The sequence below is a fragment of the Perognathus longimembris genome, chromosome 2, assembly GCF_023159225.1.
Source record: "Perognathus longimembris pacificus isolate PPM17 chromosome 2, ASM2315922v1, whole genome shotgun sequence".
NCBI lineage: Eukaryota > Metazoa > Chordata > Mammalia > Rodentia > Heteromyidae > Perognathus > Perognathus longimembris.
Window position 1 is genome coordinate 150,245,889 of NC_063162.1, and position 20,288 is coordinate 150,266,176.

Below are 20,288 nucleotides of genomic sequence, written 5' to 3' on the forward strand. Positions count from 1 at the left end.
GTGCAAGTGTCTCTACAGGGTCCTGGCTTATGATATACTAGGTAGATGCCCAGGAGTCCTATGGCTGGGTTGTAGGGAAGGTCTATTTATTTATTTTGGCCAGTCCTGGGGCTTGAACTCAGGGTCTAAGCACTGACCCTGGCTGCTTTTGCTTAAAGCTAGCGCTCTACCACTTGAGCCACAGCGCCACTTCTGGCTTTTTCTTTACATGTGGTACTGAGGAATCGAACCCAGGGCTTCGTGTATGCTGGGCAAGCCCTCTACAGGCCGCATTCCCCGCCCGCCCCTATGTTTAGTTTTTTGAGGAACTTCCAGACTGCTGTGCAGAGTGGTTGTACTAGTTTACATTCCCAACAACAGCGCAGTCGGGCTCTTTTTCCCTGCCAACGTATGTTGTTGTTTTAATTCACAACATTGGCTAGTCTAACTGGGGTGAGATGGTATCTTAAGAGTTGTTTTGATTTGTCTTTCCTTTATGGTAAGGGATGTTGGGCATTTTCTCATGTGTTTCTTTGCCATTCTTACCTCTTCTTCTGAGAAGTCTCTCCTTTGTCCCTTTGTCTATTCAGCGATTGGTTTATTAGCTTTGGGAGGGGTTAGTATCTTGAGCTCCTGCTATATTTTGGATATTAGGTCTTTGTTGGATGTATTACTGGTAAAGACCCTGTCTTTGTGCTATTATTTTAGATATCCTCTCTCTAAATATATATATATATATATATATGAAACAAGCTGTTTTAATGGTTACTTTACATACTTTTATTTCTTTTAAAGAAAATGAGAAAACACACACACACGTCTTTGTCTTGGCCCACTTGTGCTGCTATGACAAAGCACCTGAGACTGGGTAACTTATAAGCAATAGAAATTCACTTCTCACAATTCTGGAGGCTAGAAAGCACAAGATAAAAATCCCAGATCCACTGGGCGCAACCTGCCCGGTGGGGCTGAGCGCCCTGAAGCCTCGCATGGAGGAAGAGATGGAAGGACGAAGGGGCACATGGAACTATCTAGTTCTCTGGAGCCCCTGGCAGAAAGGCACTGGCCAATGGATAGGAGTGTTGTATACAGAACCTAATAAGCTCCTAAATGCCCCACCTCAATACGATTGCCCTCACCCCTTGGTGCTAACCAACCTAAGAACTTTGGAAGAACACTAACATTCAAATCATAGCACTTCTCCTATCTCCCAAGTTCCCATAAATTCAATGGTCGGTGTTAGAAATGTGACAGATCAGGCTGGGGATATAGCCTAGTGGCAAGAGTGCCTGCCTCGGATACACGAGGCCCTAGGTTCGATTCCCCAGCACCACATATGCAGAAAACGGCCAGAAGCGGCGCTGTGGCTCAAGTGGCAGAGTGCTAGCCTTGAGCGGGAAGAAGCCAGGGACAGTGCTCAGGCCCTGAGTCCAAGGCCCAGGACTGGCCAAAAAAAAAAAAAAAAAGAAATGTGACAGATATAGCTATCTGTCCCTCCTGAAATGTGAGGGTATCTTCCTCCCAAGGCCCGGGACTGGACCCCCGGCACAGGAAAAGAAAAGTCTCCGTCTTAGAAACAGAGAACAGTCCTTACTGGACCAAATTTACTAGTGCCTTGATCTTAGACTTCCTAGCTTCCAAAACCATGAGAAAATAAGTGTATTTTTCTTATAAACTTTCCAGTCTTGGGAATTTTGTTAAAGCAGCAAGAACAGATTAAAACTTCTTCCTTCTTCTAGTCTCTGCTCCCCACTTTTTCTCTGTCTGTGCTGGGGATTGAACCCAGGGCCCATTACATGCTAGAGAAGCACCCCAGTACTGAACCACCCCATTGCCAGACCCAAGTCTTTCCCTTTTTAAAAAAAAATCTGTCATGTATTCTGCGATGAGACTGATCCAGCTAAATTTGCCCATGCAATTCGTCAGCTTAGAACTCATTTCAAACTCTGCAAGACGGTGTGCATTTCCCTAGTATGGTTTCCTATCCCGTTGTCTTACACACTCACTTCACTGTCACCAATTCTTTGCTTTACTCATTAAGTTTCTCATGCCTGATTGCTCTTTCTTCTATTTAGAACTATCTTGCTAATCATTCTGTAGAGTTTTATTGTTTTATTTCTATTCTTAAACTCTGATTTCAGACATCAACTGTATCTGATAAGATTTCTTGTTTTCCTCAAATACTAAGATTTCCCCAGAAATCTCATTATGTTACCAAACTAGTACTTGCCAATAACAGAAACAACCGGCGATGATGTGGGTAGCTCTGTTTTTTATTAGAGAGGATGTTGTCATGTGATAAATGGCCAGGGCCACTTATGGGAAGTCACAAAGGTATGAGCAGAAGAGTTAGGGTCGTGCAGAAGACATCCGGAAGCCTGCTTCTGCACGGGCCACGTGACTGCCCCAGGTAGCGGGAGGCGGGCAGGAGCTAGAGGGAGAAGAGCAAGCCTGAGGCCACACTATCCCTCTCAGAACTGATTCTCGGGGTGAGGCCTCCAGCCTGGTGGTGAAGATAGCAAGGAGAGTAGAAATATGAGTTTGCAAGCCATTTTTGTGGATGTTTATGGAATGTGGGGGTTAGCCTGTGTGTGTGTGTGTGTGTGTGTGCGTGTGTGTGTGTGTGTGCGTGTGTGTTCGTGTACATGCATGCTGTGGTTATGTCCCCTCAGTCCCTTTTCCATTGATAAGGCACAAAAAAAGCCTGCTTGAGAATCTCCTTCTATGTCACCTGAAGGAAACAAAAAAGGTTTTGTCAGGTGCTGGTGGCTCAAACCTGTAATTCTAACTACTCAAGAAGCTGAGATCTAAGAATCACAGTTCAAAGCCAACCCGGACATGAAAGTGTGTGAGAATCTTATCTTCAATTAAACACCCCCCAATAAGTTGAACTAGACCTGTGGCTCAAGTGGTAGAACATTAGCCCTGAGCAAAAAAAAGCTCAGGGATAGCTCCCCAGGTCCCAAGTTTAATCTCCAGAACCATCACCAAAAAACTAAACCAATAAACAAAGAAAAAAAAAACAACAAGAGGTGTAGTAACACTCTTTGATCAGAGTCCTGTCCTGGAACCAGAACGTGGTCACAGTCATAGATGGCCATAATCTTGGGCAAACTGATTTGAGCATGTTCCATTTGTTTTTTTAACAATTCTTTAAAAATAGTTCTTAATTGTGTTTCCTAATCAGAGTAGTTCCCATAGTACAGCAACAGTCCCCGCCCCATATTGATGCTGAATCTTCCTCTCAGAAGTCTTTCCATAAGCTGACTTCTTATTTCTAAATCATATACTGCGTGTTTTACCAGGAGCAGTGACTGTAGCACAAGTGCAGAGCAAACAGCCTCCGTCCCCTTGACTCTGGTGCACTTCAATACCAGGGTTCTCCTTTCTCATCTCTGGGTCATTCTAGGTCGGGACCCTTCCTAGCCATACACAGAGATAACAGAATGCCCTCCAGGCCGTGAGCAGAGTACCTAGTTCCAGGTTCTTGAGATGTAAGTCTTCTGATTTACAAGAACACAGCTAACAAGCTGCTCCAGGTTAAAAGAAATGTAAAGACTAGCCTAACTGCTGCTGGCTTAGAAATACAGAGATGGAGATAAAGAACATTTGGGGACAACTTGAAGAAATTAATTTGTAGATTGTGATTATAGCATTTATACCAATGTTAAATTTCTAAGTTTTGATCATATACTTACGTGTATAGGACACACTTATTTGCTGTTGCCAAATAACAAAGCCCCACAAACTCATTTGTTGTCTCGCACCTGTCATCCTAGCTACTGAGGAGGCTGAGATCTAAGGGTCATGGTTCAAAGCCAGCCAGGGAAGGAAGCCTGTAGGTCAGAAGTCCAGGTGGGGCTTGACTAGCTTCTTTCTCTGCGTCAGGTTTCTCAGGGTGCTGGGCTGGGGGGCGGGGAGGAGATTGGCCTCTTACCTGGAGGCCTTGGGAAGGGATGGCTGGGAGCCTGTTTCAGTTGGTGGTAGAATCCAGGTCCTTGCAGCTGTTTTCTTCTTGGTCACTGGCTCAGCGGCAGGCAGCTGGTCCTTCCCGCGTGACCCTCCAGCCTCAGGCAGCAGTGTGTGGAGTAGACCTGCGCTTTGACTCTGGCTTCCCTCCAAATGGAGAATGCATGCAGCTTGAGGGCTTTCCCCGGGCCAGGTCCCCCTGGGTGACGACGCTTTGCCACCTGTGGGTGATCCCTGCAGTGGTGTCCCGTGTGTCGCACCCAAGGGTGAGCGGCTGGGATGTCCTTCTTGGCAGTACTCCTAGGAGTGCTTAGAGGTCGAGGCTGTTAGCCTGCCCCATACATCCACGTACAAAGAGAAAAGGCATTCATGGGAAGGAGCATCTGAGCAAACAAGCAGCGCCCCTGCCGAAGAGTCTCTGTAAGTTTGAATTCATGCCAGAAATTTACCAAAGAAGAAAAAAACAGGGACACAAAAGTTCAGGCCTTGTGTAACTGTAAAATACCTAGATTTCATCTAATGCCCAAACTTGACTTTCTCACCTCTACCTGGAATCTGAAGCCGGACAGTGGAATGAAAGGGATCCGAAACACTGGGGAAAGACGGGGTGATGGTGGGTGGGCGAATGGCAAAGGTACTAGAGACGTCTTACCCTGTGTCGGACACCAGCTATTAGTTGTGTTCGCTCATGAGTGGGTTCAGTGGGGATCTACTCCCTCCCTCACCACTGGGGCCTCTCTCGTGCTGTCCCCTGGGTATCGGGGGTCAGTGTCCTTCTTTGGCTGTGCCCCCAGGTAGGCTCCTTCAAGAGCTGTGAGTAGAGTCCCTTCGGGACATCCCCGGACCTCTTCCCTCCTTCGCCCTGGCTCAAGCTGAGGTCACAAAAAACACATGCCTAGCCTTGGCTGGGATGCCTGCTGTCAGCTCTCGCTTTCCGTGTTTTCCAAGCCTGGATTCGTGACCAGCCCCACAGCCCCGAGGGGGTCGCATCAGGATAGAGTTCTCATCAGCTTTGCGGTTACGGGAAAAGAAGTTGCCTTTCTATAGAAGAGGAAAGGCTCTCCCCTCTCCAAAAACAGCTCTGATACCCAACTTTCTTCCATTTCATCTCTTTGACTCTACACAAATACGGCCAGGACTATTCTCTTTCTAAATGTACCTCTATGGTCCAGCTCAGAGGATGTGGGTGATAGTTAGCCCCCCTCTTTTTTTTTTTTGGTTGGTTGTGGGCACTGTCCCTGAGCTTTTTTGCTCAAGGCTACTGCTCTACCACTTTGAGCCACAGCACCACTTCTGATTTTCTGCTGGCTAGTTGAAGATGTGAGTCTCTCAGACTTGCCTGCCTGGGCTGGCTTTGAACAGTGATCCTCTGATCTCGGCCTCTTGAGTAGCTTAGGATTACAGGTGTGAACCACTGGTGCCTGGCTTGCTTTTATTTAATTTTTAAATTTTTACTTTTTTGTTGGTCATGAGGCTTGAACTCAGGGCTTGGTACTGTCCCTGAGCTCTTGCTCTTATGCTTATTTTATTATTATTACTATTATTATCATTTCTCCACTCTTACTTTAGAGATATTATGAGATATATGTATATATATATGTAAAACTTTCATGATGGATTTATTTTTTATTAGTGTTAGATATATGAATACACAGATGGGGCTGGGAATATGGCCTAGTGGCAAGAGTGCTTGCCTCCTACACATGAAGCCCTGGGTTCGATTCCCCAGCACCACATATATAGAAAATGGCCAGAAGTGGCGCTGTGGCTCAAGTGGCAGAGTGCTAGCCTTGAGCAAAAAGAAGCCAGGGACAGTGCTCAGGCCCTGAGTTCAAGGCCCAGGACTGGCAAAAAAAAAAAAAATACACAGATACCAACTTTATAAGTATACTCAACTGAGCCAAAGAAAAACAATAAAATACATCCTTCTTTTTCCTATCCTTCAGTTCCTCCTTATAAGTGTCCAGAGCTGCCGCTTGTATCTTTCTTTCTAAAGAAAGTCTATACGCCTTTGCCTGTACATTAAGGCATGTAAGGAGGTAGTAACGGATTTTGTTTTAAATAAAGGAAGTGGGTTATCTGTGTACCTCTGAATAATAGCCAGATTTTAAGTAAAGGGAAATGCTGAGTCCAAAGACAGGCCCCCCCACCTTTTTTTTTTTTTGCCAGTCCTGGGCTTGAACTCAGGGCCTGAGCACTGTCCCTGGCTTCATTTTGCTCAAGGCTAGCACTCTACCACTTGAGCCACAGCGCCACTTCTGGCCGTTTTCTAGATATGTGGTGCTGGGGAATCGAACCCGGGGCTTCATGTACACGAGGCGAGCACTCTTGCCACTAGGCCATGTCCCCAGCCCAAGACAGGCCCCTGGTAGTCAGAGCTGGGGCTGCCGGCGGGCGGCTTGGAGCACTCCTTCCCACCAAGCCTGCGCCGATGGCCACGCGCGCAGAGGCTGGCCAGGCCGGGCGCGTGCGCGGCACGGAGGCTTCCGCTGCCTTCCTTTCCGTCCCCGCCCCCGTGTTCCTTCCTGCTTCCTTCTCCCTCTCGGGGCTGCATCTCCCTGGTTCCCAGCTCCCTCATCGGCTGACCGACGGAGCTGCAGACGTGACCCGCCCTGCTCAGGGGCTGGGTAGGTGTGCGCTCAGCCCGCCTCGACGCCCTGTGCAGGGCCAGGGCCAGCTCCGGGGGGGCCACGCGACTGCCAGCCCGCAGCGGCCACAGCAGCGTCGCTTCATTTCTGTGATAGGGCCCGCGGCTGCCAAGCCAGACTCGATCTCGAAACTGGAACGGAGAGCCGTGCCCTGCATCGAGGACCCAAGCCAGCTAAAGTCAGGGACGGGTCACCCCCCCCCCCCAGGTGAGTGAGACTCGCGGAGTTCCGAAGGACACGGGACATTCATCCAGCCACGCCCACCTTTCGCCAGTTACTCATCGGTCTCCGGATGGACAAAGATTAATAGGAAACTCACTCCACCCGAGACTGGTCTGGGAAACGGGGACATTTGGGGGCTAGAAATGAGGCATTTTGATGAGCAGGAGGCGAAGGGAGCCAGGGTGGAGCTGGTGACGGGGGGGGGGTAAGCGGGGGGCACAGGCAGTGGGGCTGCAGCAGGTCTGTGGGGCCGTCCCCTCTTCCTTCCCGCAGCCCCGCCGTCTGTGAGAATCTCCGCTCTGCACACCTCCATCCACAGCTTCCCGGACTAAAGCTCCGTGTTTCCTTCTGCCGCTGCCTTCTTTAGGAGGCTGTTAGGAAACAGACGCTCGGCCTGGTTTCTGCAGGGCTCGGAGCCACCTGTTGTATCTGATGAGATCCGTGCTTGAGGGTGGTTAAGCTTATTCGCATCTGGCACATCTGGCTCCGGCATAGCTGGGGAGATGGTCTGGGGAAGAAGCCACGGATGAACAACAGCAGCAACATTATTAACAGCAGCGTCAGCCGGTACTCTGGGGAAGCCAGAATGGGTTTCGAAGACGGGGGTGGGGAAGGGCTTAAGTGGAAGTCACCAATAGCGCCTGCAAAGAAGGGTTTGGCTCCCCCGCTTCGCCCGGGGCACTCCCCGGCTGGGCGGGCACCTCAGCTGGCAGCTCTTACTGCATGTGGTTCTGAGCTGGCAGAAGTCCGTGGAACTGGGGACAGCAGAACTCAGCACAATTTCACTTTCTCCAAAGCAAGGCCGACACCCAGGCCTGGGCTGCAGAATCCGAGCCGCTTCCGGCTCTTCCCACGGAGACGCGGCCCTCCCGCTGCCCCCCCTCCCCGCCACCCCCCCCCCCCCACACGTGTGAGGTAGACGAGGGCAGACCGGGGAAAGCCAAGAGGACTTACAGACCCGATCCAGCCAGAGGTCACGGTTCGAGCAGTCCCCGTGGCTGGCGATTGACCCCCAAGAGACCAAGCTGCTCGGCTCAGTTTGCAGAGCACGGCCTTAGCGTTCACGACACACCCTCCCCGTTGGTCCAGGGTGACACGGGGCCTTTTCAAGCGGAGACACGAGGACAGCAAGGCCCACCAGCTCCGCGTCAACACCGCGGGGGGCCAGGACGACGGCAGACCCCCACGCCGCCCTCGCCCCCCCGAGGTCTCCAGCGACCTCGCGGCCGGCGTGGGGCACTTCCTCCACGCCCCCCACGCCATCGCCGACCACTCCCGGCCCCTGCACGACTTCGAGAAGGTCCTGCAGCTTCTGCCAGAGCGCCGGCGCCATGATCCCAGGCAAGTACTGGCACCGCGTGCACCCCGGTCATCCGGTGCCTTCGAGGCCATCGTGGCCGCCCGGGGCGAGCTGGACATCCCTTTCCGGAAGCCCGGCTGCGTGGCCGGCCGGGGGCGCCCGCTGAGCAGGCCAGGCACCCGCAGCGAGCGGGCGGGGCGCCCCGCCACTTCCCTCTGGGCTTCCAGAGCGTCTGTCGGGCGGCGTCCGGGGTGTGCCGGAAAGAGGGGGCGCGGGCCACGGAGGTGAAGGCCACCCCGGGGCGTGCCCACGCGGCCCCGGACGCCCTGGGCCGTGGGGAGATGGCGGGCAGAGGCCCAGGGAACCCCAGGGGGCACAGGAGCCGGGGCTGGCCTTGTGGACAGGCCCGAGGGCCGACTCCCTGATGGCTTCATCAAGAAACCACCTCCTCGGCCATCACCGGGGGCTCTGCACCCCCTTCCCGTCTGCTCAGCAGCCACAGAGCCGTTGATGTCTGCCCCCATCTCTTAAGGCAGTTAGGAGACAGTGCTGGGCCAGGCTGAGGGCACTGCCGCCCGGGCCCAGCCCCGCGGGGCGAAGGAGGAGAGCCGCCGCCACTGTGCCCTCGGTGACGCTGCCACCTCCACGGGGACGGCCGGCTGGCGCCCTGAGGGGCAAATGGAGGCCACCTGCGCTGACGGCCCCTCCCCGGGCGGGCTCGTGGTCGGGCCTCCTGTGCACTGCGGGGATGCTGCCACGAATGGCCCCGGGTTACCCGCTAGGATACCGGCGCCCGTTCCCGGTGTGGCAGAGTATCTCCGGACCTCGCCAGGTGTCTGCGGGGACTAAGTAAAGCCGGAGCGGGTCAGGGCTGCGGGGCGCACGGCGGTCTGCAGCCCCCAGCCCCGAAGACCACGCTCGCCCTTGGCTCCACCCGCTTGCCATGCTCGTTCCCGCTGTGCGGGCACGGAGCTCAGGAAGGAGGCCGTGGGAGCACTCTGTGCGGAGCAATCCGGGGCCCGGAAGAAGAAGCCTTTGGGGTCCCCCGCGTGGCCCCGTCCCTGGGGTTCAGCAGTACCCACCAGCACAGGAAACAAGGCCGGGAAGGGTTCTCACCTCAAGTCGACTCCAAGCGACAGTCGTGTCACCAGCGAGTCCTCGCCACGCTTCCACCCACGACAGGACTTGCCCGAAGCGGGGAGACGGCTGACGGGGGCCGGGACGAGCCCGGGAGCCCCCCTGGGGCGGCGGCCCGCGGGGGAGACGCGGGCCCGGCTGCAGGAGCTCCAGGGGCTGCGGAGGGCTGGGGGCTGTGGCTGCAGGGAACGGGGCAGCTGAGTTCTTCTGCCTCCAACAGCACCGCCTTCGGCATAAAACTGGCAAAAGCCCTTTGCCCGCTTCTGTGCCTCAGTTTCCCTCTCTGCAGAGCAGCGGGGAATTTAAGTGCCCGCTGGCTCCGTGGCACGTGCAAGCGCGTCCCCCGCAAGGGACTCGGGCTGCGCTGCCTCCATGGCTGCCGCGGCTCTGTCCTTGAGGCTCCTAAAGGCCCCCCCCCCCCCCGCTGCCGGTCCCCGGGCTTCTCCCTCCTCCTCCCCCCACCATCCCCCCGACGTCCGCCATCACCCCTTCGCGGGCGGGGCCTCTGTGCTGTGCTGCAGGGACGGGGGGGGGGGGGGGGGCTCGCAGCCCCAGGCGCCTCGGGGTGCCCGGCCCCCTCCTCCCCGTCACGCCTCCCCCTCCCGAGCCCTAGCTGCGTGCCCGCCCTTCCCCCCTCCGTCAGAGGTGGCCTCCCCGCCCCGCCTCTGCAAGGAGATGCTGTGTTGGTGGTGTGTGTGTTGGAGACAGGAGCTCACTGCGTTTTCCAGGCTGGCCCGGAACGCATGATCCTCCCGCGTGCCGGGATTGCAGGCATCGCCTACGAATCCTGGCCCCATCTGTGATCTTAACAGCACCTCTGTGTAGGCACCTGGCACTTAGCCCCCTTCCCCAGTGGCTGACGCCCAGCAGGGCCGACCTTCCAAGCAACCAGCCTGGTGCCCGCCACTTGAATTTCGAACGCCTTAAAAGCAGAGGGCATGAGCGCGCCTAGCCCCTGCCCGGCACCGCAGAGTGTGGCCAACGGCAGGCTTGGCTTCTCTGCCCTACAAAGAGCAAATCCCGAGGGTGCTGTGTGTGGACCAGGACAGGGTAGAGGTCACCAGTTCCCTCACTGTGGCTGGCCGGCCGCCGATGCTGCACACCTGTCATCCTAGCTACTCAGGAGGCTGAGATTCTGAGGATGGCGGTTCCAAGTCAGGCCGGGCGGAAAGGTCTGTGAGACTCTTATCTCCAAAAAGAAAAACCACTCAGAAAACCGAAAGTGGCGCAGTGGCTCGAGGGGTAGAGCGCTAGCCTTGAGCTGAAGAGCTCAGGGGCAGCGCCCAGGCCCAGAGTTCAAGCCCCACTACCAGAAAGAGAGAAAGAAGGCAGTGGTGGCCGGCCAGGAACATCTGGGCTGCTTCTGCTTGCAACATTGTGCAAATGAGGCTTAAAAAACCGTGTTTGGTTCGTTGGTCTTTGGCTACCTGAATAAAAGCTTATTTCAACACGTGTGTCTGCCTGTCCTGTAAATCCCTAAACAAGAACCAGGGGACAGCAGAAGCCGAGCGGGAAAGGCTGGCCAGAGGGGGCGGGTGGATTGAGGAAGCCGGCCGTATTGTTGTCTGGTTATCTTTCCTCCCTGGCCTCCAGTGAGCTCGGTGGTTTTGCCAGCGAGAGAGAAAACGGGAGCCTGGCACGGGTGGCTCGTGCCTGTAATCCTAGCTACTTCAGAGGCTGAGATCTAGGATGGCGGTTCAAACCCAGCATAGGCTGGCAAGTCTGTGAGACTTCTATCGCTAGCGAGCCATCGGAACACCAGAAGTGCTGCTGTGGTAGAGCGCTAGCCTTGAGCAAGAAAGAGCTCAGAGACAGCACCCAGGCCCTGAGTTCAAAGCCCCCTGATCAACCACAACAAGAGAGAGAGAGAAAGTAGGGCTGCTTGGAGACTGTGAGGAGCCCTGTGCGGAGTTCTAGAAGATGCTGCGGCAGGACTTTGGTGATACGTAGCTTTGGCGGCCGTGCACACTGGGGGGAAAGCGGCCCAGCCCATCGCCACCGGGCACGCGGGAGTGAGGCTCCACCAGGCTGATCGGTACCCCTCAATGAAGTGCCCGGGCCCACCTTACTGGGCGCCTGGAACAGTAGAGTCGCTTATGAACCTTAAGAGCACCCCCAGAAACACGCGGGAGGGATGGAGTGTGCTAGGAACAGAATAAAACGAGGGCCGTGTCTTCCCACTTCCAGAGGCTCGAGGAACAGAGGCCGCCATGGCCCGGTCTCGGTCCTCACCTTGCCAGCCTAGCGCGGGCTACGCACAGGCAAGCAAGAGGCCCACAGCCTGACTCCTGCCCCCCCCCCCCCGCCCCTTCCTTCCCATTCCAGTGCGTGCCTCTGTCTCTCAGCAGGGGCCCCCTGCCCTCTGGGGAGAAGCACAGGGTCACATCCTCACCCACAGACACCCACACTTGTTTTCTCTTGTTGTATTTATTTATTTATTTTTGGCCAGTCCTGGGCCTTGGACTCAGGGCCTGAGCACTGTCCCTGGCTTCTTTTTGCTCAAGGCTAGCACTCTGCCACTTGAGCCACAGCGCCGCTTCTGGCCGTTTTCTGTATATGTGGTGCTGGGGAATCGAACCTAGGGCCTCGTGTATCCGAGGCAGGCACTCTTGCCACTAGGCTATATCCCCAGCGCTACAGTGCATTCTTGCCTGCGTTCTATTCATTTCCCCCGTTCATTCTTCTACCCCCCCCCCAGAAGTACCCATTTCTTAGTGCTCATTTTGTCAGGCTTTGACTTAGTCTTTCTAAAGAATTATACTACTTCCATTGTCCACATATCACCCGCCCGAGTAGATTAGAAACTCCTTTAAACAACAACAACAACAAACTAGGGTGACATTTTATGGCTAAGATCTTTGTGTGCCACCTCCTTTCCCATCGCCAACTTGCAAGGGGGTTGGAAGGATGCATAAGGGAGTCCCATCCGGAGCATGGAGACGGTGGGTGTAACCGGTGTCCGCTCTGGGAAAGAGGAACGCCCAGGCCGGAGCCGCCGGTGCATGGCCCGGGTCTCGGCTTCCTTTCCCGGGCTGTGCAATCCCCAAAGCCCGGGCAGACCCTTGGCAGGTTCCCTGGGCTCGCTACCGCGTGGTGCCAGGAGAGGGCGCTGTGGCGCCAGCCCAGGACCTGCCAAGGGGCGCTCGGCCCCGGCCCGGCGCAGCCAGAGGGCCGGCCGGGGATGACCTCGAGGGCGCTCCGGAGCTCCCGGGCCTTTGGGAATAAGAAAATACCACGCAGCCGACGCCGGCGACTCAAATCTAGATAGATCCCTGGAATCTGGCCGACCCCACTACTCAAGAATCGCTGGGGGAGGGGGGGCAGGGGAGGGCAGGGGAGTCTCTTGACCCGCAGCCAATCAAGGAATGGGATCCTCGGAAGGCCCGCCTCCCTCACCCATGAGTGACGTCTCGCCGGCCTGGCTCAGTTCCCACCGGGCTAGAGCAAGCTACGCGCGTGCGCAGATTGTCCCGGCCGCCTCGGCGGCGCGCGTCCCCCGCGCCTGCGCACTGCGCACGGCCCGCGGCCCAGCTGGGACCGGCGCGGGCGGGCGGACGGACGGACGGGCGGACGGACGGACGGCGTCTTTCCTCGGCCCTGCGCTCCGCCCGGGCGCCCCGCGCTCGCAGCTATGACGGCCCATTCCTTCGCCCTCCCGGTCATCATCTTCACCACGTTCTGGGGCCTCATCGGCATCGCGGGGCCCTGGTTCGTGCCGAAAGGACCTAACCGCGGGTAAGGCCGGCCCCGGTTCCCCGCCGACACCCTCCCCGTGCCCGGCCAGCCTCCCCCTCCACCGCCGTTCCCGGGGTGGCGGGGGCGGGGGGACAGGGGCTCCGGGTCCTGCGGCCCTGCCTGGGGTCTCCACCCACCCCACCCTACCCCACCGACAGGCTCCGGATCACGGCCGGGCCTCAGCGTCTTCGCAGGTAGGATGGATGGCGACCATGGACCAGCCTTGCCTTACCAGGCCGCTCCGAGGATTGCCCTTGAAATAAGGCGCTTGAAATACGCCTTGTGGGGCTGGGGATGTGGCCTAGTGGTAGAGTGCTCGCCTCGTATACATGAGGCCCTGGGTTCGATTCCCCAGCACCACATATATAGAAGACGGCCAGAGGTGGCGCTGTGGCTCAGCCAGGGACGGTGCTCAGGCCTTGAGTTCAAGGCCCAGGACTGGCAAAAAAGAAAAAAAGAAATACGCCGTGTGCACCAGATCGTACCAGCCCGGCTGGGCTCATTTGTTTGAAGTGATCATCAGCCCTCCCATCCTCCAGTCCGTGGTCGTCCTCGGGCCCGTCTACCCTGCCAAGAAAGGAGAGTTCATCTCTCCAGCTCCAGCTGTTAAGTGCTGTCCATCGTTGGAGCTTGTGACGGGCTTTTGTCTCTCTAGTTAAAAATCTACGGGGCTCAAGGATTCTACAGCTTCACTCTGTAAATCCTCTCAGGGTCACCTCTCTTTCGGATCCTAGTGAATTCTTTGCTCCCACTGTGCTTTAAGCCTGTCTGGTATCCGAGCGGACACGAAGGACCTACCTAGGTTCATTCGGACACGAAGGACCTACCTAGGTTCATTCTCTTTCTAACACCAGGCACTGGTGTCATCCTAGCTACTCAGGAGGCTGAGATCTGAGAATCGTGCTTCAAAGCCAGCCCAGGCAGGAAAGTCTGTGAGACTCTTATCTCCAACCAACTAGCAAAAAGCTGGAAGTGGAAGTAGGGTTCAAGCGGCAGAGCACCAGCCTCGAGGGAAAAAAAAAAAAAAAAGCCAAGGAAGAATGCCCAGCCCCTGAGTTTAAGCCCTAGTACCAGTATAAAACAATGTGGCTGACGGCCAGGGGCTCCGTGTATGACCCTAGCCAGACTTTCCGAGCATGCTGGTTCCACCTGTCTTGACCTGTGTCCCCTTCTTTCCCAGAGTGATCATCACCATGCTGATTGCCACTGCGGTCTGCTGCTACCTCTTGTAAGTACTGCCCTCCCCAGCTTAGTCCTCCCTTCTTCCCCTTGGCTTGCCTGCCCTTTTGTCCTGCTAGTGAACACGTGTCTCCAAAGGCTAGATCTGTGAAGCACATGAGTGGAGGCCTTGTGGAGGGGTTGTAGGGGGCTCTGCCACCCTGTGCCCGCCCCGCGAGCTTCGGGATGCTCGCGGGCTGTTTATTCGCCTGTGAATGCGTGCGCTGGGCGCATGCCCCGTGGTGTCTGTATCTGGCTGGGCATTGGGACCCCCTGGTAAGTAGGTTGTACAGCAACAGCTTTAGGGATCCCCTGCAGATCTAGCAGCCCCCCCCCCTGCCAGGTGACTAGAAGACAATCAGAATGCTAGGTGAGAGCCACAGTTTTGAAACTGGAGAAGGGTACCCCGGAGGTAGAGGAGAACTTCCCGAGGGATGCAAGGACCTGGGCCATGTCAGGGAGTAACTGCTGGCCCTCGATGTCCATGCCGTTCCCAAGCCAGTCTTGCCCTCCCTCCTGTCCAGCACTGCTAGGCCGCCTCACTCCTGTCTAAATCATCCTGGATGCCAAAGCAAGTTCTAGTTCGGGGCAAACTCTCTGATTGTTAATCACGCTGCTTGGCGTCGGTCCGTTGTCCCGTCTTCTTGTGCCTTCTATGTTAGTTCTGTAGGCTAAGCAGGACATAGTTGGGTAGTCAGAATCCACACGGATAGGCTAGACGGAGTAAAGAGATGCTCAGTCTTTAAAAGTTAACAGATTACTTTGGGGGGGAGGGCGGGAGTGGTGGTACAAGAATTTGAACTCAGAGCTTTGTGCTTGCTTGGCACTCTACCACTTGAGCCTTGTCTCCAAAGACTTTTCTGTCTAGACTGGCTTCAGTCACAGTCCTCTGGATTTCAGCCTCACGAACAGCTAGGGTTACAGGTGTGAGACGCTGGCACCCAGCTAGAAGCCTGCAGATTCTTTAAAAGGCAGTTAGGGTCAGTCCTAGGCCCTGGGGGCTCCGAGCTCATTAATTAATTATTTAAAGGCAACGAGTCTGTTTCGCAGGTCTGCCGTGGGTGTGTGTGTGTGTGTGTGTGTGTGTGTGTGTGTGTGTGTGTGTGTGTGTGTTGGAACTGGGCCTAGCCACCAGTTTTTTGCTCAAGAGTGGCACTCTACCACTTGAACCACAGCTTCGCTCCTGGCTTTTTGGTGGTTAATTGGAGATCAGAGTCTCACAGACTCTCCTACCCCAGCTGGCTTTGAACCACAGTCCTCAGATCTCAGGCTCCTGAGTAGCTAGGATTATAGGTGTGAGCCGCCGCCATCTGGCTCGGTTTTTTCAAGATATATAGAACAAAGTCCACCTTAAAAAATGTAGCTAGTTGACTTCAGATTTGGTGCATGTTATTATTTTTCTTGGTCCTTCGTAGGATATTTTATTTTAAGCTTGCTGTTGAGACTTTCAAAAATTGTTGCAAGAAACAACAGTTAACTTCAGTATGTGCCACAAGTCTGTCCTTGAACTACCTTTTCTATGAGATGTGATAGGCAACAGTTTCTTACACTCATTAGGTCCTTAAAGGCAGCAGTGCTTATTTTTTACTTTGAAGTAGTTTTGATAAATTTATGAAACTGCTTTAAATGACCTCTTTAAGCCCTTTTGTCTGATTATGTCATGAATTATTTACTCCTATTAGCTTTTTTTTTATTTATTTATTTATTTTGCCAGGCCTGGGGCTTGGACTCAGGGCCTGAGCACTGTCCCTGGCTTCTTTTTGCTCAAGGCTAGCGCTCTGCCACCTGAGCCACAGCGCCACTTCTGGCTGTTTTGTATATATGTGGTGCTGAGGAATTGAACCCAGGGCTTCATGTATACTAGGCAAGCACTCTTGCCCCTAGGCCATATTCCCAGGCCTGATTTTCTCTTATTTTTTCCTTAGGTAGTATTTAATAATTTCTATATCCTCCTTACAAAAAATAAAATTTGTTAAAAATAATGATGACAGGCCAGGCACTGGTGATTCACACATACAGTCCACATGTATAATCGTAGATACTCAGAAGGCTGAGATCTGAGGATTGTGGTTCAAAGCCAGCCAGGGCAGAAAAGTCCCAAGAGATTTTTTTTTTTTTTGGCCAGTCCTGGGCCTTGAACTCGGGGCCTGAGCACTGTCCCTGGCTTCTTTTTGTTCAAGGCTAGCACTCTGCCACGTGAGCCACAGCGCCGCTTCTGGCCATTTTCTATATATGCGGTGCTGGGGAATCGAATCCAGGGCTTCATGTATATGAGGCAAGCATTCTTGCCACTAGGCCATATTCCCAGCCCCCAAGAGATTCTTCTCTACAATGAATCAACAAAAAGCCAGACGTGGAGGTGTGGCTCAAGTGGTAGAGAGCCAGCCAGCCTAAAGGGAAAAAACAAGGGTGTGAGACCCTGAGTTAAAGCCCCAGTGCTGGCACTAAATAAATAAACAAATTAATAAATGCTATATACGTGGAGACATGTGGGTTTTTTCCAGAATTTTCCTTGGGTAAAGCATCTCAAAGGCCCTTCTTGTGTGTTGTTTCTTGGTCCTTTGGGGCCCCAGAGAGGGCTCCGAGAGTCTTGGAATTGTTGGCTCAGAGCAGGATATAAAGAATGATGGCACTGGGAAGACAGAGGAGACAGTATAAACAAGATGTGTGATAATTAAAAATAACAAATCGGGGCTGGGGATATGGCCTCGTGGCAAGAAGAGTGCTTGCCTTGTATACATGAAGCCCTGGGTTCGATTCCCCAGCACCACATATATAGAAAACGGCTCAAGTAGCAGAGTGCTAGGCTTGAGCAAAGAGAAGCCAGGGACAGTGCTCAGGCCCTGAGTCCAGGACTGGCAAAAAAATGAAAAATAAAAAATCAATGTGTAGCAAAGAGCAAACCCACTACAGATTAGATGCATACAGAAGCGGAGGGCAAGAAGCATTTTAAAACACACACACACACACACACACACACACCTAGAAACTATGAACTCTGCTCATGCTGGTGGAAGGCAGGTAAGCTATTCTAATGGCTCCCCTGGCATTGGGCATTCCCCAGGCTATGGTAGGAAAGCCAGAGGTGAAACAACGGGTTCTTTCCACGCGGGCAGACAGCATTATTTGGGCACCTGAGGCCATCCCTGGGTTCCATCCTTGGCACCCTGCACCCCCAGTCTGATGCACGTCCCCTAGGCCAGCACTACTTACTGCCCTGCTCCTGGCGTATGGAGATTGGGGGGACGGGGATCGATGTGTGCAGCGCCACTGGGAGTAGGTCCCAGAGGCTCCCCCGGGGGGCTGGGCTCGCCTCTTCCCCAATTCAGTGACCTTACAGAGCCTACAGACGATCACGTTGAGCCAGATCAAACCCCCCACACACACACTCCAAACCACGCCCCGGGCTTGGCGCGTGCTCCCTGGAAGGAAAGGAGGGGGCCAGGCTCCCTCTGCTGTGTGGGGGGGGGGGGTGCTGCGGACACCCGGCCCTCCTCACTGTGCGGTCTCTGGCAGCTGGCTCATTACCATCCTGGCCCAGCTGAACCCCCTGTTTGGGCCCCAGCTGAAGAACGAGACCATCTGGTACGTGCGGTTCCTGTGGGAGTGAGCAGCTGCGGCTCCTGGCCCCAGGTACCTGGGCGATGGCAGGGGTGGGGGCGGAGGGCTGGGCCGGGGAGGAAAGACCCAGGAGCCGGGGGGAATCCTGTGGATTTGGGAATTGATTTGTTAGCAATCCTCTGGGTGCCTGCCCTCTGCAGCCACCAGCGGAGAGGACCAGGCCCGCGAGTCCCTGTCGTCGGGGCTCCCCCCGGAGCTCGTGCACAGGAGCGCCAGGCCACGGTGGGTGGCCATGGACGGCTCAAGTGCAGCAAGATGACTAGCCTGGACCCAGGGACGGGAGGGCGGGCGGAGTCTCCACAGCGAGGCGGTGACTCCCAGTGTGATGTGCTTTTCAGGTGCCTGCTGTCTGGATGGCCCTGGCTCCGCGTCCTTGCCCACCTTCATCCCCCCCCCCCCCCCCCCCCCCCCAGCTGTCCTGGGCCCTTGGGATCCACAGCCCCAGGTCCCGCCTGCTCTGAGGAGGCCCTGCCTTCCCAGCCCGTGGGGGCAGGCGCCAGCAGGGGGCCTCGAGCCCGGCCACTCCCACAGATCCAGAGCGTTCTGCCTCTCCCAAGCGGCTCCTGGCTGAGGCTCGGGTGCCGTGGATCTGTCTGTGTACGTGGGGGTTAAGTCGGGGGGACGCTTGCCTGTCCCAGGAAGGAAAGGCAGCCCGTGGAGAAGGGACCCAGCCCACCATGTGCCCACCAGGCCAGCTCCCCTCTCGGCCCCTCCCCCCCCTCGCTGTGCCATGCAGGCCCTTGTTGAGTCGGTCACAGGCATATTCCAGCTGTGACCGGGAATAGTCTTGGATTTTCCTACACTCACAAATGTGAAATTTCTGAAGATGTTGACTATAGAGAAACATTCATGCTGGAAAATCAACCCAAGTAGTTTGGGTCATGATCGAAACCCAGGTCCTTTGTGGCATCTACATCATCCCGTGGCTTGCTGAGAAAGTTGTGTCTCCTCAGAATGTCCTGTTCCACCTTCCTCCCCTGAGGACCGCCCCCCAGATAAGCTCCGCCCCCAGATAAGCTCCGCCCCCTCGAGCCTGTCACTCTGAGCAAGGCCTCCCGTCCTATCCTGGAAGGCCTCTGCCCCGGGGAAAGCAAGCCAGCCCTGCTTATTTATTGACTATTTATTATTTGGCACTCCTTCCCGGTAGTAGGCATGGTCTTCAGCCACAGTCACGTGACGGGAGGCGTCTCACCTAGGCTCCATGGCCTTAGCCATGCCAGTCTCAGCCCAGGCTGGGGCCTCCCACGGACCCCACCTCACCCCCCCACCCCGGCCCTTTTCCCCTGAGCTTTCCTGTGGGGTGGCGTATGGTGAGCGTGACTTGTACTGAAAACCTGATTCCTGTGTAATAAATAACGGTGATGCGAGACTGTGACTTGGTGACTAGAGCCCAGCCTCTGCCAAGGGCGCTGTCGACACCTGACTCTCATTTTGTCAGTGTGGATCTGGGGAAGTGAAAAGGGGGCTGGCAGCTGACACCACCCCCCCCCCCCCCGAGCTGCACTCTGGGACACGGTCACTGCCACGCTCTCAGACCTGGAGGGAAACCTGGGCCCCTGGTGACTGTCCCGGATTTGGCCTAAACCAGGCCTGGCAGGAAGAGGGGGATGGCGTGGAACATGGCCACGGTTGTGTCCCAGAGGGAGCCCAGAGAACCTGACGTTCCAGGGGAGCTGAAGGAAGCCGCTGGGGTGGGGTGGAAAGCCCTGGGAGGAGGTGGAAGGGACGAGTGGAGCCACGCTCGGGGCCAGGAACCAGGTGAGCGGGCTGTAAAGTGGCCCACCTTCATCTCTAGAATTCTCTGCCGTGTGCCTAGTGGACGAGAGACCAGCATCTGTCTGGTCATTAGGGACCGGGTGGAGTGAGGATAGGAAGGAAGATGCGGCGGGACCTGAGGGTGTGGGCAGGACCCTCCCGAGTCCCTGATCATCCCGAGCAACTCGGGACACCACGGGACACGTGACCGGGTTCCTTTATCTCCTGCTAAGTTGAAATCTCCAGTAAATGCTTGTGGGGGGTGCGGGGGGGGCGGACTGAGATGAGAAAGACCTGGAATCCTCCCTGGAGCAGTGAGGTCGTCTGCAGAAAAACAACTTGGTTTCTAAGGGATGGGAGCCATGCCAGGTTCCTGAGAAAGGCCCAGAACGCAACCCCAAGGAATGGCAGGGCTGGTGGGGTGGATATGAACGGCTGGGAGCAATCAGAAGGCAAGAGGAAAGCCAGGTGGGTAGCCTAGGAAGGAAAATGAAGAGGGCGCAAGGGGAGAGAGTGCCCTGGGATGTAGAACGACTTCATTTCCTCAACCACCAGAGCCCCAGATCAGCTGGCCCTGCTGGGGAGGCATGGCGAGCCCCCCCCCCTGCCCAGCTGACAGTGAACGGGCAGGAGAGAACAGGAATGGCCGTGTGGCTGGGGGCGGACAAGCTACTCATAAAAGACAGCCTTAGTCTCTGAATTTC

General features: G+C 55.5%; 1 protein-coding gene across 1 annotated transcript; it reads left to right on the top strand.

The window, feature by feature from the left end:
- The first annotated feature begins 12,786 nt into the window (after positions 1-12,786).
- Atp6v0e2 (ATPase H+ transporting V0 subunit e2) lies at positions 12,787-19,196 on the top strand. The gene is made up of 4 exons (XM_048340453.1): positions 12,787-12,990; positions 14,171-14,218; positions 17,725-17,841; positions 18,168-19,196. Exons 1-3 carry the CDS (start codon positions 12,887-12,889, stop codon positions 17,816-17,818), a joined length of 246 nt encoding a protein of 81 aa, XP_048196410.1. The 5' UTR covers positions 12,787-12,886; the 3' UTR covers positions 17,819-17,841; positions 18,168-19,196.
- Positions 19,197-20,288: the final 1,092 nt, after the last annotated feature.

What these genes read in the sequence shown, in the direction of transcription:
- Atp6v0e2 (XM_048340453.1), top strand. Translation starts at nt 12,887, where the DNA reads ATGACGGCCCATTCCTTCGCCCTCCCGGTCATCATCTTCACCACGTTC. An exon ending in CCGAAAGGACCTAACCGCGG is followed by an intron (nt 12,991 to 14,170) that starts GTAAGGCCGGCC and finishes CTTCTTTCCCAG; the next exon opens with AGTGATCATCACCATGCTGA. An exon ending in GCGGTCTGCTGCTACCTCTT is followed by an intron (nt 14,219 to 17,724) that starts GTAAGTACTGCC and finishes GGTCTCTGGCAG; the next exon opens with CTGGCTCATTACCATCCTGG.